Source organism: Drosophila ananassae, chromosome XL (assembly GCF_017639315.1).
Source record: "Drosophila ananassae strain 14024-0371.13 chromosome XL, ASM1763931v2, whole genome shotgun sequence".
Lineage (NCBI taxonomy): Eukaryota > Metazoa > Arthropoda > Insecta > Diptera > Drosophilidae > Drosophila > Drosophila ananassae.
This window is the reverse complement of record NC_057931.1, coordinates 1113087-1127902: the sequence shown is the minus strand read 5'-3', so window position 1 is coordinate 1127902 and position 14816 is coordinate 1113087. Positions and strand designations below refer to the sequence as shown.

Below are 14816 nucleotides of genomic sequence, written 5' to 3'. Positions count from 1 at the left end.
GTCTCGTTTCCGCCACCAGCCGCGGGCCTTCAATCACTTGGTAACAGAGTTCGGATCCGGCTGAGCTGGCCACCGAAGAGTGGTTCTCCGAAGAATTCTACTTAGTGGAAGAGTGGAAGAGTTTCCTTCGACTCGATTATCCGATTGATTCTGTTCTGTTGCGAATTACTGCGGGATCTGGCGACAGAAGACAGCTCTTTTCATCGCCTGGCAGACCCATCAGATAATTTATGCTAAGCACTTTGCGATTATTCAGATCTTTTCGAAGACCACTCTATATAGTCGCCGTATAGGCGATGCAACAGGAAATTGCTCAGGCGAACGCATTTTCATTCATGAGTTGATTTTATTTATGTGGGTAGCCACTGGCCACTGCCACTGCCACTGCCCACTAAGTGCTAGCCGCCAGAGAACCCCTGCCAAACCAGGTCCGATCGGAATACAGCCGAGGAGCCGTTGGCATGCCATATAATTGCCCAACGATGGTCGCCAAACCGCCACCACCGCCGGTCCACCGATCCTAGAGCTGCATCGCCATGCACTTGTGGCTGTCAGCCAAACATGCAACAATAACAAGCGATCGGGCATCGGGGCTGTCGAGGGCTATAGCCCATGTTTATTCCCAGTAGATATCGGAGAGACAAGCTATAGAATCAATATCTCGATTCGTTTGGCGATTTTTACAAAATCTGAATTTTAGGTCTACTTTTTAGTGAATATCTTAACTATTTCCCAACCGATTCAAAAACTGAATACCATTTATGAATCAGAACTCTTTTCCGCTTCGATCTGCATTCAAAGATTTCAAAACTCAAGAAGATAAAATTTTAACCCATTTTTGGACAAAATCATGAGGGTACCCCTTGGAAAAATATCGAAAAATGGGTCAAAAATTGTATTGCCAGGTTTTGATAGAAAATGATTCTACTGGGAGTTCTAAGATCGGGAAGGTATAACATTTCAGGATCTGCCGAGTATTAGCCGAGTTATCATATTTTTTCTGTTCAAAAAATTAAAAAAATTCGAAATACGTTTTACGTTTTTTATTTTTCTAAAATATGGAATTTTCATCGACTTTTTAGTGAATATCTTAACTATTTTCCAACCGATTCAAAAAAGGAATACCATTTATGAATCACAAATCTATTCCGCTTCAATCTGCATCAAAATATCTCAAAAATCAAGAAAATAAAATTTGGAACCATTTTGGGCCAAAATCATGAGGGTACCCCTTGAAAAAATATCGAAAAATGGATAAAAAAATTTATTTCCAGGTTTTGATAGAAAATGATTCTACTCAAAGTTCTAAGATCGGGAAGGTATAACATTTCAGGATCGGACAAGTATTAGCCAAGTTATCGTATTTTTTCTGTTTGGGAAATTCAAAAAATTGGAATCACGTTTTTGATGCATTTTATTTTTCCAAAAATTGAATTTTTGATCTACTTTTTAGTGAATATCTTAACTATTTCCCAACGGATTCAAAAACTGAATACCATTTATGAATCAGGGAACTAATTGCCAGCAATCTGCATTCAAAGATAGAAAATATTAAAGAAATAAATTTTCGGCCATTTTTTGGCCAAAATCATGAGGGTACCCCTTGGAAAAATATCGAAAAATGGGTCAAAAATTTTATTGCCAGGTTTTGATAGAAAATGATTCTACTGGGAGTTCTAAGATCGGGAAGGTATAACATTTCAGGATCTGACAAGTATCGGCTGAGTTATCGTATTTTTCCTGTTCGGAAAATTAAAAAAAATGGAAACACGTTTTGAGTTTCTTTTGTTTCAAAAATGTGAATTTTCGATCTACTTTTTAGTGAATATCTTAACTATTTCTCAACCGATTCAAAAACTGAATACCATTTATGAATCAGAACTCTTTTCCGCTTCGATCTGCATTCAAAGATTTCAAAACTCAAGAAGATAAAATTTTAACCCATTTTTGGACAAAATCATGAGGGTACCCCTTGGAAAAATATCGAAAAATGGGTCAAAAATTGTATTGCCAGGTTTTGATAGAAAATGATTCTACTAGGAGTTTCAAGATCGGGAAGGTATAACATTTCAGGATCTGACAAGTATCGGCTGAGTTATCGTATTTTTTCTGTTCGGAAAATTAAAAAAATTGGAAACACGTTTTGAGTTTTTTTTTGTTTCAAAAATCTGAATTTTCGAAATACTTTTTAGTGAATAACTTAACCATTTCCTAACCGATTTAAAAACTGAATACCATTTATGATTCAGAACTCTAATCCCCTTCGATCTGCATCAAAATATATTGAATATCAAGAAAATAAATTTTCGGTCATTTTTTGGCCAAAATCATGAGGGTACCCCTTGGAAAAATATCGAAAAATGGATCAAAAATTGTGTAGCCATGTTTTGATGGAAAAATATTCTACTGGGAATTCTAAGATCGGGAAGGTGTAACATTTGAGGATCTGTCGAGTATTAGCCGAGCTATCGCATATATTCTGTTCAGAAAATGCAAAAAATTGGAACCACGTTTGAAAAACTGAAAACAGTCTTGGGATGTGGCGATCGGAGCCCACATACCCCGATGGATGCGGTTCCCAGGGTGAGCCCCATTGTATGCGAACAATGCAGTCGAATTTGTTTAATTAGCGGAATAAACTCGTATATTAAAGATTGGCGGGCCGGGTGGACTTCGGGCGTCCAACTGACAAGCCAAGGCAGCTGGGCACGCGTTCGGATTCCTTGGCAACTGGGATGGGGCTAGAGGGTGGGGGATGCTCGTACCCCGGCTCTGGGGATTGGGACTTGTTCGCTTTTTAGCCGCGAGGATATTTGGCGGCACGGCGCCTGCAAGCTGCGAGCTGCGAGCTGCGTTTCCTTCTCAGGTGCGGTGGCTGCGCGGGATTTTTGAATGGCATCCAAAATTCCTTCCGACGATCAGGGCGTTACATGAATCGAAACGAGACCCGCCAACCGATAAGCATACCGTTAGATGGTCGGTCTATTTCGGGTCCGTTGCCAAGGGGGGGAGTACCAGCGGCTGAAAGGGGGCGGGGCGGGGGAGGGGGCAAGAGGGCGATCGGACCATCGGACGATCGGACGGACACCGCTTCCGGTTTTTCCCAAGAGCAATGCCAGCGCAGAAAAGCCAGAAGAAAAGAGCACGAGCGCGGATGCATCGCTGGTTGGATGGCTCTTCACGATTCTCTGCTCTTCTCGAACTCTCATATGGCGGTGCACTGGGCGGAGCGATATAGTGGCTATATAGGGGGTAGACTGGTCTAGAAAATATCAATAATATCAACCACGATTAGAGGTACTATACTCTGTATTTTTCTTCTTTTTGAGGCCATTTTATACAAATTTTTAAATAAAACCTAAACGGAATTCCAATAGTTTTCTCTCAGTGCAGACACTGCCACTTTGGGGCTTCCTGGAGGCCATGAAAATGGGAATGGGCGTGCGTCTGGAAGCGGAAAGAGGAGTGGAAAATGGAATCTGTTCTGCGGTCAGACCCCCGGATCAGCGAAGCGCGTAAGCTGGCGATGATTGGAGCGGTGACCCCCCAGGTGAACCCGAGACGCGGCAGGTGTTCCCCCTGGAGTGGCTGCCGCCGATTTGCATACAGAGTGGTGGGGACAAGGCTCGGGAAGTGGGAAAATTGGCCCAAGCCCCAACAGCAGAGAGAAGCAACAGCTGGCCGAGAGCGGGGGAAAACAAAGGCAGAAAATGAGAAAATTCGAAAATCGAAAAGAGCAGGAAAGCGGGAAAGCGGGAAAGAAGAAGAGCAGAGCAGAAAGCAGAAGCCCCCACACTCCGGCGTGAGTGTGAGTGTGTATCTGTGTGATCGCGACTATAAAAAGAAAGCGCGCTCGCTTTCGGCGCTCACTTTTGGTCCCAGCCACCAAACGGCGTGTATCTCACCCAAAACAGAAACAAATCAAAAGCCAATCCAGAAGATAAATCTTAAGTCCAAATCTCAAATCGAACAAGTGCACGGAATTCGCAAGGCATTTTTCTTGTTTTTTTTTTGCTGTTTTCGAAAAACTCCAAAGAACCGAAAAAAGAGGAATCGTGGTATCGAAAGTGCATTTCGCATTGTGAGTGGTTTGAAGTATCCAAGAAACGCTGAGTATCTAGTCCGAAGGCCAACAGTACCAGGAAGGAGCCTTCCTCATCCCAAGGAGTGAAAAGTGAGTGTGAGCTTGTGGAAGGGGAATCCCCTTTTCTTTCTGGGACCACCTTGGACAGAGGCAACAGCAGGTGTCCCAACTTCTCTGTTTTGTAAATAGTGCCTGGCCTGCTTTCTGCACAGTCTCTAGAAACTCTAAAAATACAAACCAAGAGGCTCATTGTTGAAACATTTACTATCCCTGCCCCACACACCTTTTGATTTTAAAACACAACCTCCAGCATGAAGTTGAGTTGCTTGCCACTCGAAAGAGCAGCGATCAGGTTGTTGGAAAACCGAAAGAAACCAGCTGGGAAATCGGAGACACACACTCTTTGTGGGGCACAACCTACCGGCTAATTTCCAGTTAACTCCAAATGGAAAAACGGCAATGGGCACGAATCCGAATTCCGGTTCATCTTTCTCCAGATCGTATTTTCGGGGTCGCGAGGGGCGCTCGAGAGTTCGGCCTAACGGTCTTCTGTGCGTTCTGGCTTGTTTTTCCGGAAATCGCTCGAAGAACGAGTGCTCGGAAAGGGTCTACCCCAAAAGTGTCAGCCTGAAGACTCTATGAAAAGAGAACCTGGCAGTTTGTGGATATTCCAGTTGATTTTCTGCTCATCATGATCATGATCAAATTTTTTGTGACTTCGTGTTTCGACCCGGCCATTAGTGTGCTTTGGAACCGGAGCTGGGGGGCTGTGGGATGGGTCTTTCTCCCTGGAGGTCTGGGTCACACAAAAGAAATGGTAAAATGGTAAAATGGTAAAATGGCAAAAAGTAAATAAACGCTGTTTGGCAATTCGTCGCGGCTACACAACAACATGCCAAGACCCACAAAAAGCAGACATTAAAAATAAAGACACAATGGAGGGCGCGCTGCTCGCATGAAGCACATTTCCATTGTTATTATGGATGTTGTTTGTTGCGAAATTTAATTGGTTTCGTTTTCTTTCCCATCGCTGCTGCTGGGCCGCTGCTGGGCCACTGCTGGGCCGCCGCCTTTGTCTCCCCCCCCACTCACCGTCCTCCCTTTCGATCTCCCCCCTTCCGCAGGCCGAGCGAAGTCGAGACTCTGCCGGACGGACATTGCCACTTTCCGGACCCATCCGCCCGATCGCCCGATCGCCAATCTGCCAATCTGCAAGATCCAAGCCAAAGTCCGGCCCCGAACCAAGCCAAGCCCAGCGCCACAATGACGGATGTATCGCATGAACTGGGAGCCCTGCGCTTCGTGGTGGTAAGTGACTTGAAGTACTCCTAAAATATTTAATAAAGTGTCCATTGAAGACAAGACTGAGGGTGCTTGTAGATTATTTAAGTCATTGTTGTGCGAAATATTGGACAAAAAAGGGGGACACTTCTAGCACTCCCTTCAACTCAGAACTATCTCTAAAAAGTACACCAACATACAGGACACAATCTTATAGATTCATATCTTGTAGATACAAGAACTAGTTACCTAGGAACTAAGTTTGGAATTTCCTAGATCTTTAGTTTCTATTATTACCAACTGGGACGGGGACTGGGACTGGGACTGCTGTCCTCTCGAGAAGAAGGCATCTTTGGAATGCCACACTCACAACTCAGAACTATAAAAAGATATACAGAGATTTCATTGTTTTTTCGGGTTTATTTTCCTTTTTTTTTTTTTTTTGAGAATCTTTGGCTAAAACATCTCGTGCGACAAATGCCCGAAAATAATTTATGCGCAGAAAGCCACAAGAAATGCGTGTACAAAATTATATCAAATAGAATGGAAATAAACAAAAATAATGCAAATGTCAGAGACGCCCAAGAGTTTTGTTTTTGGCGAGAAAAATGTTTGCCGTTCTTCGGTCTTCAGTCTTCAGTCTTCAGTCTACAGTCTTCAATGCTCGGGCTGGACAGCTTCCAAGAGCATGATTAAAAATCATTAGGATCGAAATGATATAAAGAATTCAGAACTGAAACCAAACAATAACAAAGGCGGGCAGATATTGCTTCTTGTTTTAATTTGTCGCCACATGAATTGCCAAAACACACAGTGCCACCAAGTATATATAGGCTTATATATATAGAGCCAGTACATATAGGACCTAGCCACAAAGAAACACATTTTCGCAAAAAGATCAAAACACGGAAAAATTCTTGGCAATGACCATCGTTCGAGTTGAAATAGCATCGCTGAATATGCATACGTATATTGGTGCCTCTAGCCAGTGTATATAGAGATATATCTCTATATGTATCCGCTCGGCAGAATGTGCAGACTTTTCAAGAGTGACAACGGCGCCGACAAATAGATCCCGACCGACGTAACCAATTCGCGGATCGGGGGCTGAGGAAGGCGGACTACGGATCTCGTATCCCGGATCCGGCCAGCTGCAGCTGAGAACTTGTCACTTGAAAATGAAAATGTCAAAGGAAAACTCATAAGCTCATGCAGATGATGCGATTTCTTTGGACGCGCAGTGGTTGGCATGTTTGGAGTTCGAAACTCTTCGCGGAGTTCGTTGGCTTCTTTTTGAACAATTATTCATATCGGGAGACCCTGTTTACAATATAAATTTCATTTTTATAGCCCCTCCACTCGAGTTTCGGTTTCCCAGACGATTTCCACGGACAAATTTATGCATTTTTTCCCAGACTTTCACCTGGCTGGGTACCTTTTCTTGGCTTTTCCCGCCCGGTGCGCCCAGTCCGCCCTGGCCGCCCTCGGAAAGCCCCGTCGGAGCCAAAATAGCAAACTGTTTCACCAAGTTCTGGCCGCTTTTCATTCATCGCTGGCCTTTATTTATAAGCGCCTTTGATATGAATGAAATCCGCAATCGCCGAAGTCTGCGCAGCACAGATAGAATAAAAAATACGGGCCGACGATTGACGAAATTTTGGATATTGATCAAAGAGACAAATTGAGGGCGTCATTGCCGGCCGCCAGCCCCAGCTGTTGCCAAAAACAGATCGACTATGGGGCTTATATAAACACGATCGGAAGAAGCTATAGAGTGTCGATATGGCCCCAGGAATTCATTCATTCATGGGCAACTCGACCAGGGCACTCCGATCCGACACTGAAATCATTGGAGGGGTTCGGCGGGACGATCATAAATAATATTTTTCAAAAACAAACTGAGTGACTGGGGACTGGTGGCGAAAATTGGCCGTGAAGGTCATTCCTGTTTTCGTTTTTTCCTCTCTGTTGCTGTTTGTGTCGTGAAATTTACGTGAATTTTAGAGGAAGTGTTCCTACGTACATATATCTGAGCGAAAAATTTCGGGTGTTCGTCAAATTGCTGGTGGTGGTGGTGGTGGTGCCCCGCCCACTCTAAGGGGCTTTTATTTATGACCACGGCATTTGCGCATTCCTTTGGGGCTATTTTTCGGCTTGGTTATGATTGCCGATGGCTCATGGCTGGGGCATCTAGCTCTTATTAGTTGAAAAATTACACAAAATGTAAGAGTGCTGTTATTTAATTGCAGCCAATTAGTTTTCGGCGGACGAAGCTTGTTCTAGCAAGTGTTGAATTCGAAAGCCATTAATTGCCCCCAGATCTGGCGGGGAATATAGTCATTTGTCTTCACGCTCGTGTGGCTATACTTCGGGTTTTGGAAATGTTTTTCAAACGGAAATCAAAGCGAAAAAGCCAAAAGGGTGGCAACTCTCTGGCAAGCTTAGGCGCCAGAAAAGGATAAAAGGATTTCTTTCCCCAACTTCCTTACAATAAAAGCAATCAAATGAATTCAGTAGCTATTCATCTCCCTAATGTGATAGCCAGGGATGTAAACATTTCTCTTTATAGATGAATGGCATTTGAATGGCATTTAGAGAAGGAATTTTGAAGTTTTGTAACGGAAATTGAAAGCTTGCAGGGTGGCAGCGCGCCTAGCACTTCCTTTAACTGTCTGGCCACCCTCCTGCCAGCTTAAAAAGAGCGGATTAAAGTTTGGCTTCCTTGTGGGGAAAACCTCTTAGCTTCTGTGCATTAATAGAGACTCCATCACTTCACTTCCTTTCCAGGACTCACCGCTGTCCTCCAAGGTAGCCATGTTCAACAACCAAGCCACTCAGCACAAGCAGTCCCAGCTTTTGAACCCCTTCTCCCAGGACGGACGCGCCTCCTCGCCGAAGCCCACCTTCTCAAAGGATCAGTATGGCAAGCCGCTGGCCGGCAGTCTCACCGAAATGCGCGGCCAGAAGGCCAACATTCACGTGATGAAGGAGATGCTGGAGCTCTGTCAGATCATCAACTCGGAGGGCTACGACGTCAAGGACGAGCCCACCATGAGGGTGATCCCCTTCGGCGAGCTCTTCAACGTAAGTTTCCCCGCTTAAACGCCTAAGATTTTCCCTAAACCGTTGCTGTTCTGTCTCTAGATCTACAACTATATCTCCGACAAGGTGGTTGGCATTCTTCTGCGTGCCCGCAAGCACAAACTGGTGGACTTTGAGGGCGAGATGCTGTACCAGCGCAGGGACGATGACGTGCCCGTGTTCCTGCTGAAGCCAATCAAGGAAATCCGCGCCGAGATGGATGCCAAGATTGAAGACATCAAGCGCGCAGCGAGTCCTGCTCCGCCGCAGTCCACTTCTGTCCTGATGGATCGTAGTGCTCACGAGCAGAACCTTAAGGCACTGCAGTCGAGGACGCCTTCTCCTGCCGTGGGCAAGTCCAAGGCCAAGTCGAAGACGCCTTCGCCTTCGCCGGCATCAAGAAAGGCCACAGAAGCTGCTCCCTCTGCGGCTCCAGCTCCAGCATCAGCCCCAGCTGCTGCTCCTGAAACTGTTTCCGCTCCAGCTACTGCTGCTCCCGCTGCAGCTCCTGCACCTGCTGTAGCCCCTGCAGCAGTTCCTGAAGTCGTCGTAGCACCGGAACCTATTTCGGAGGCAGCTGCCGCTCCAGCTCCTGTGGAGGCCAAGCCAACTAGCGAGCCAGTGCCGGTTGTGGCAATAACAGAAGCAACGGAAGACCAAGCAGCTCCAGTGTCGCCTCCAGAAACCAGTCCCCAAGTCGAGGAAGTGGCTCCAGCTCCAGTGCCAGCGGAAGCTCCTGTCCCAACTCCCACCCCCACATCCGCACCCGAGGACTTGCCCACGATCGTGATCGAAGCCTCTGCGGTGTTTGTTCGCACCGTCAGCGTGGAGCAGTTGGCACCGAGCTCGTTGCCGGAGGGTGAGTCCCAGCCGGAAGTCACGCCGGAGGCTCCATCCAAAGAGGAGGCTGCCTAGGAACCAGGAGAAGGAGGAGGAGGAGCCTTGGGTGCTGGAGGATCGATTGTTGAAAGAACTCTCGCAACTATAAAGCGGCAGCTTTAAAATTGCAGTAGTTTAGTTTACGGCATACTTAGATTAATTTAAAATTAGAGAAAACACAAAAACCGAAGACAGGAATCAAGAGCGACTATTTATTATACTTATATACAATACACAACTATGCAGTTGATACGGAGGTACGGGACTATGTCATAGACGGACGACCAAAGAGAGTCGGTAATTTGTATACCTAAAACATACAGGTTCTAAGCTAAAAGTATAAATAAATAAACTACACGTAGACACAGTATTAAGAAACAGGCTTAACTTTGTTTTTGAAAAGTAACGGACAAGTAAGCTTCCGGCCCGGGCAGTCTGATTTGCTTTCGCCCGCTGGAGAACTTCAGTATTTTCTCACCTGGGACACCTGGTCACACTGCCGATGAACAACGTAGGAAATAAAAACAAACAATAATTAAGATACAATGCGTAAGTTATCCAGCTTAGTGTGCGGTGCCGGCGCCGGACTGGCGGCCTTCTACCTCAGCCGCCTCCGCGACCCCCAGAAGGCGGCCCACAGCTCGTGGACGAACAGCGAGAAGCCGGTGGACGCCTGCGGACTGTGGGACAGCAACTGGGACTGCCGGGACCCTCGCCTTATGGTGCGCCCCCTGAAGAACACCCAGCCAGAGGAGGAGAACCGCTTCAACGCCGACCTTGAGAAGGCCAAACCCAAGAAGGCACGCCACATCATCCTCGTGCGACATGGCGAATACCTCGACGTCGGCGAGTCCGACGCCACACACCACCTGACGGAGCGTGGCCGCAAGCAGGCCCAGTTCACCGGTCAGCGGCTGTCCGAGCTGGGAATCCAGTGGGACAAGGTGATCGCCTCGACTATGGTGCGCGCCCAGGAGACAGCTGACATAATACTCAAGGAGATCAAATACGACAAGGAGAAGGTGGTGAACTGCGTGTACCTGCGAGAGGGAGCGCCCATTCCCCCCCAGCCGCCAGTCGGTCACTGGAAGCCGGAAGCATCGGTAAGTGAAGTACAGAGTGGGGCGACTCTCTGGGCATCCGTTCTCATTCCCGGTTTCGTTTTCATGCAGCAGTTCTATCGTGACGGCGCCCGCATCGAGGCCGCGTTCCGGCGCTACTTCCACCGTGCCTATCCCGACCAGGACAAGGAGTCCTACACCCTGATCGTGGGCCACGGCAACGTTATCCGCTACTTCGTGTGCCGAGCACTACAGTTCCCGCCGGAGGGCTGGCTGCGCATCAGCATCAACCACGCTTCCATCACCTGGCTGACCATCAGTCCGTCGGGGAATGTGTCGATCAAGTACCTGGGTGACTCCGGCTTCATGCCCGTCCAGTATCTCACCAACCGCATCCCACGGGACGCGAAGAACGTCGTCTAGTCGCTATGGTTTCCTGCCATCTGCAAGTGTACTGCCCACGTCGATTGATAAGCAATTCTAGTGTATTTAATGCCAAGCCTTAAAGTAATTATGTAAACTCTGGAAGTAGGTCCTTGAGGGTAGAGAGAAGCCTAAACTGTACGGGTCTTAATTATATTCTCCTTTATATTTTAATCCTTTGATTTTAACGGAGCGAATCGTAATAAATTTTACACTTTTTGAATGCTAACCATCATATCTCTACTGGGAGTCTCTTGGAAAACAAGCCACTGCCACATCCTTACAAACTAGTATTTATTACTATATTAACTTTTTACTATTATGATACTATCTTAAGGCCTAAATGCTAGCTCAGGACTTGCTGGAGTCTCTGCAGGCACTTGCGGATGCCCACATCTTCGCCAGCTCCCCGTTTCAGTTCCACCTGCTTGGCCTGCTCCTTCACAAACGGCAGGATGGGGGCCACCAGATCGGCGGAAACCTCCGCCAGCTTTATTAGCATCTGGAAGTAGAAGTAGGTGCAGTGGGCTAGGTGCTTCTCTGCCAGACTTCGCAGCTGAGTGCAGCACAGCTCCTTAAGCGGCACTGATCGCTTGAATCCCTCGTGGGCAGCCAGCACCCGGTAAAGACCCAGGACCTGGCCCCGACTGTGCTCCAGTTCATCAACGAACATCACGTGCTCGAGAAGGGGCATGCTCACGGCCTGAAGGAACGTCATAAGCTGCTGCTCCGCCTGCTCCCTGGGCGTTGCTTCGACCAGTTGCTGTAGGATCGTGATCACCAGTCCCGCATGCGGGCCAGCCTTGCGGCGCTGAACCACCAAGAACTGTGTCACCAGAAGCTGAAGCACATGCTGGGTTATTTCTCCGTCCTGATCCGCTTGGAGCAGCGTCGCGTATGGCCGGGCCACCAGCTTGGCGCTCGGCGAGAAGCTGAAGTGCGGCGTCCAGTGCTGGACCAGCTGCTCCAGGGTCTTGCTCACATAGGCGTCCGTGCGGTACGGTAGCCGACCTATCCCCTGGAGCAGCACGGGAAAGATCTTGTGCACCATTTGGGGCAGACGGCCTTCGGGGGCATTTCCCGCCTGCAGCTGAGTGGTGAGCAGGAAACGGACCATGGCCAGGTGAAAGAAGCAGGTGGGCTTGGACCTCACATACGCCAAGCTGGGACAGTTATAGATGACGATGGCCAAGAAGCTGTAGAAGCGAGTGCCCATCTCGGAGCGCAGGCGGTCTGCCGGCAGCCACAGTTCGAAGTGGTTAACGTAGGCGTGCAGCTTGTGGCTTAGCTGCATCCGGACGTGGGCCGCCGCCTCTTCCTGCTGGGCTCGACGCCCCAGGGCGCCGAAGAAGGCACAGAGTGGTTCGCGTCCTCCTTCCAGGGCGGCGGGATCTATGGAGAGCTGGCGAAACTCATCCAAACGGACCACGTGAGGCGTGAGGGCTACCACAGCCTCGTGCTGGGCGTTAAGTAGAACCAGAGACTTGACCCACACCTGCAGGACCACGGAGCTGGAGGGCTTGATGTCCTGGTGGTGGTCTTCTAGAATCTGGAGCATCAGTTGGGCAGAGGCGGCGAGGTTGATTGGCTCGGGACCCTGCAAAAAGCTGAGCATCAGCTTCTCCCGCTCGCGCTCCTTCTCCAGGCTCACAAACTTGGCCGCCAGCTTGGGCAGCCACGAACTGTGCCCACTGACGTACTGCGTCCTGAGAAGCGGCAGCACATTATGCTGGAGTCCTTCCCGGATGCCGCTCTCATTCATCATCACAGTCTTTGACTCGTCCAATCGGATGATCATGGAATCCAGGGCCTGCCACACTCGATCCTGCGAAGCCTGGCCACTCTTCTCTATGTAGTGCGTCAGCCAGGGTCCTAGGAGGAGCTGCTCCCCGCGGTTGAAGTCGTCAGCAAGATCAAAGATGGCCTGGAGACTGCCGGCGTAGATAGCTCCCACTTCCACCTCGTTTCGAATGGCAGCCAGCTGGGCGAGCAGCTTCCCCAGATAATCCTCGAAGGACAATCGATGCCGAGCGTGCAGGAGCAGCAGGGCCATGTGACCCTTGGCTACCAAAACCCTCCGAATTGGGGGCAGCTTTTCCAGCGCCAGGCAGAGGAGCATCTCTCGGAGTTTCGGGGCCAGATCGCCAAAGTCCTCGCCCTGGGAGAGTAGCAGGCACAGGAAGAGTTCGATGACATGGTGGATTCCAGACTCGTTGAGCGCCAGAAGCTTCGCGGCACTGAATTTGCTGAAGATGCGGCCCAGGAGCTTTTGGCGCTGGTTACTCCTGCCCTGAAGGGGCAGCAGCCGGAGCGTCCTGCCCAGCATCCATGCATACATCGTAAAGCTACTGAGATTCAGATCTTCCAGCTGGGACTTGGAAAGGAGCTTGCTGTAGCGCTCGACGTAGGCAGCTCCACTGGGGCAGGTGAGGGGCAGTTGATCCAGCTCAGTGCCAGCGTTAAAGTTGCAGTTCAGCGAGCGGTGCAGGTACTCCCACAGCTGGCACAGAACATCGGTGTCCGGCTGGCCCAGATGGAGCTGAAGAGGCGCGAGCAGTGACAGGTAGACCCTGCGGTGCTGCTCGTCCGGCTGACTGGCCAGGAATTGCTTGAGGAGAGTCGCTGTTTGAAAGCTTGCCGGTGGGGATGGAAGAATACACTCTGGCTGGTGAATGCCTTCCTGGTTGTATTCCTCCAAGCGAGCTAGTCCCAGACGTAGCCAGGCGTAGAACTCATGGAAGGCCAGATTAACTCCGTTGGCATCCCCTGGAAATGGATAAGGGTAAGGAGCTTCCGCTTTGGAAGTTTGCTCTGTTGCTCACCTTGGAAATGGCTCTGTTTATGCCTCTGCATGGCTTTGTGAAAGAGGGTCCAGAATTCTAGATCTTTCTCGGCCAGCCACAGCGGGATTAGGCGGGTCAGCAGCAGCCACAGCTCCTTGGTGCACCGGCACATGAACGGGGAAGAGTGAATCAGCTCCGGCCGATGCTTGCCTCTGTAATGGTGGGCCGCGCACACAATTAGATCGTCCAGAGTTCGCTCCAGCTGCGACAGGCCTTGCTGGTCCTGCTCCTGCTGCGAGAAGAGCAGAACAAGGTCCAGGAAGCGCCACTCCAGAATGCCGTGGTAGAGGTGATACGCCGGCGCCTGGCACTCGTTTCCCTTGCTGTTCTCGGCAAAGTACAGAACCTTCCAGGCATCTGCGTCCAGCTGGTTGTTGAGCAAATATCGCAGATCCTCGAGGTAGAGATGGGACTCAAAGATCAGGCGCTCTTCGCGCATCCACAGCAGCAGGTGGTAGAAATGGGTTACATGCTGACGTGACCGGAACCAGCAGGCGCCCATGGAACTCGGAGCTGACTGCAAGTGCTGCTGACCCGCCACGGCGGCAAACAGTTTCTGGACGTTCTTGCTGGGTTTTGGGGAAAAGGCATGAACTGCTGTTAGAAAAAGTGATTCCCACGGATGTTAAGCTACTCACCATGCCTCGGCGTTCAGATAGTTTCTCACGGAGGAGACCGTAAGTTGGCCCTGGGAAAAGTCAAAACAAAGGCTGTCCATTCGACAACGTGGTGGGTTCACCTGGCCATAGCCGTTGCGCAGGAAGCTCTCGCTGGGGAACTGGCTCTTGAAGGTATCCCTTCCGCTGCAGCAGAACTCTGGGAGGAGCTCCAGACCCTCATCCTCGTTGGCAGACTCGAAGTCGCCCTCATCCACGTCCATTCTCCCCTGGAGGGTGTCCTGCTGCAGTTTTTGGGTGGCCTGGTCGAAGGCTGTGAGGATATCCTCATCGTCGTCGGACTGGAATAGGTCGTAGTCCATGGTGAAGGCGCCGGGACTCGAACTTGTAGACGAGAGCCTCCGGAGGATTATCTGCGCGGTATTTCAGTGCCAGTGCTGAAAACCGTTGGACTTTAGATCTAACAAATTTGAAAATACTTGATCGATAAGTATCGAAAAGTAGGCGTTCCTTTAAAAACCTTTCTCCCATTGTTGCCTCTTTAGTA

The 14816-nt window shown here is 49.3% G+C and overlaps 3 protein-coding genes across 5 annotated transcripts; 2 read left to right on the top strand and 1 right to left on the bottom strand.

Moving 5' to 3' along the window:
• Window positions 1–3836: 3836 nt before the first annotated feature.
• On the top strand, window positions 3837–9695 carry LOC6503761 (skin secretory protein xP2). 2 transcript variants are annotated; one of them, XM_001963751.4, is made up of 4 exons: window positions 3837–4174; window positions 5209–5392; window positions 8153–8449; window positions 8510–9695. In XM_001963751.4, the coding sequence occupies exons 2-4, from the start codon at window positions 5348–5350 to the stop codon at window positions 9359–9361; spliced, it is 1194 nt and encodes a 397-aa protein (XP_001963787.1). In that variant the 5' UTR covers window positions 3837–4174; window positions 5209–5347; the 3' UTR covers window positions 9362–9695. The 2 variants fall into 2 exon arrangements, with proteins under 2 accessions (XP_001963787.1, XP_014761070.1); XM_014905584.3 differs by lacking the exon at window positions 5209–5392.
• Window positions 9696–9764: 69 nt separating this feature from the next.
• On the top strand, window positions 9765–11038 carry LOC6503762 (serine/threonine-protein phosphatase Pgam5, mitochondrial). 2 transcript variants are annotated; one of them, XM_014905585.3, is made up of 2 exons: window positions 9765–10428; window positions 10501–11038. In XM_014905585.3, the coding sequence occupies exons 1-2, from the start codon at window positions 9871–9873 to the stop codon at window positions 10807–10809; spliced, it is 867 nt and encodes a 288-aa protein (XP_014761071.1). In that variant the 5' UTR covers window positions 9765–9870; the 3' UTR covers window positions 10810–11038. The 2 variants fall into 2 exon arrangements, with proteins under 2 accessions (XP_014761071.1, XP_001963786.1); XM_001963750.4 differs by having other exon boundaries at window positions 10498–11038.
• On the bottom strand, window positions 10854–14739 carry LOC6503887 (protein MMS22-like). Its single transcript, XM_001963749.4, has 3 exons — window positions 14291–14739; window positions 13632–14221; window positions 10854–13575 (listed from the first exon to the last, which is right to left on the bottom strand). Exons 1-3 carry the CDS (start codon window positions 14629–14631, stop codon window positions 11156–11158), a joined length of 3351 nt encoding a protein of 1116 aa, XP_001963785.1. The 5' UTR covers window positions 14632–14739; the 3' UTR covers window positions 10854–11155.
• Window positions 14740–14816: the final 77 nt, after the last annotated feature.

Coding starts and splice junctions, on each gene's coding strand:
- LOC6503761 (XM_001963751.4), top strand. CDS start 5,348: ATGACGGATGTATCGCATGAACTGGGAGCCCTGCGCTTCGTGGTG. Junction 5,393..8,152: donor GAGCCCTGCGCTTCGTGGTG/GTAAGTGACTTG, acceptor CTTCCTTTCCAG/GACTCACCGCTGTCCTCCAA. Junction 8,450..8,509: donor CCTTCGGCGAGCTCTTCAAC/GTAAGTTTCCCC, acceptor TTCTGTCTCTAG/ATCTACAACTATATCTCCGA.
- LOC6503762 (XM_001963750.4), top strand. CDS start 9,871: ATGCGTAAGTTATCCAGCTTAGTGTGCGGTGCCGGCGCCGGACTGGCG. Junction 10,429..10,497: donor ACTGGAAGCCGGAAGCATCG/GTAAGTGAAGTA, acceptor GTTTTCATGCAG/CAGTTCTATCGTGACGGCGC.
- LOC6503887 (XM_001963749.4), bottom strand. CDS start 14,631: ATGGACTACGACCTATTCCAGTCCGACGACGATGAGGATATCCTCACA. Junction 14,222..14,290: donor TATCTGAACGCCGAGGCATG/GTGAGTAGCTTA, acceptor CCCAAAACCCAG/CAAGAACGTCCAGAAACTGT. Junction 13,576..13,631: donor TAAACAGAGCCATTTCCAAG/GTGAGCAACAGA, acceptor ATCCATTTCCAG/GGGATGCCAACGGAGTTAAT.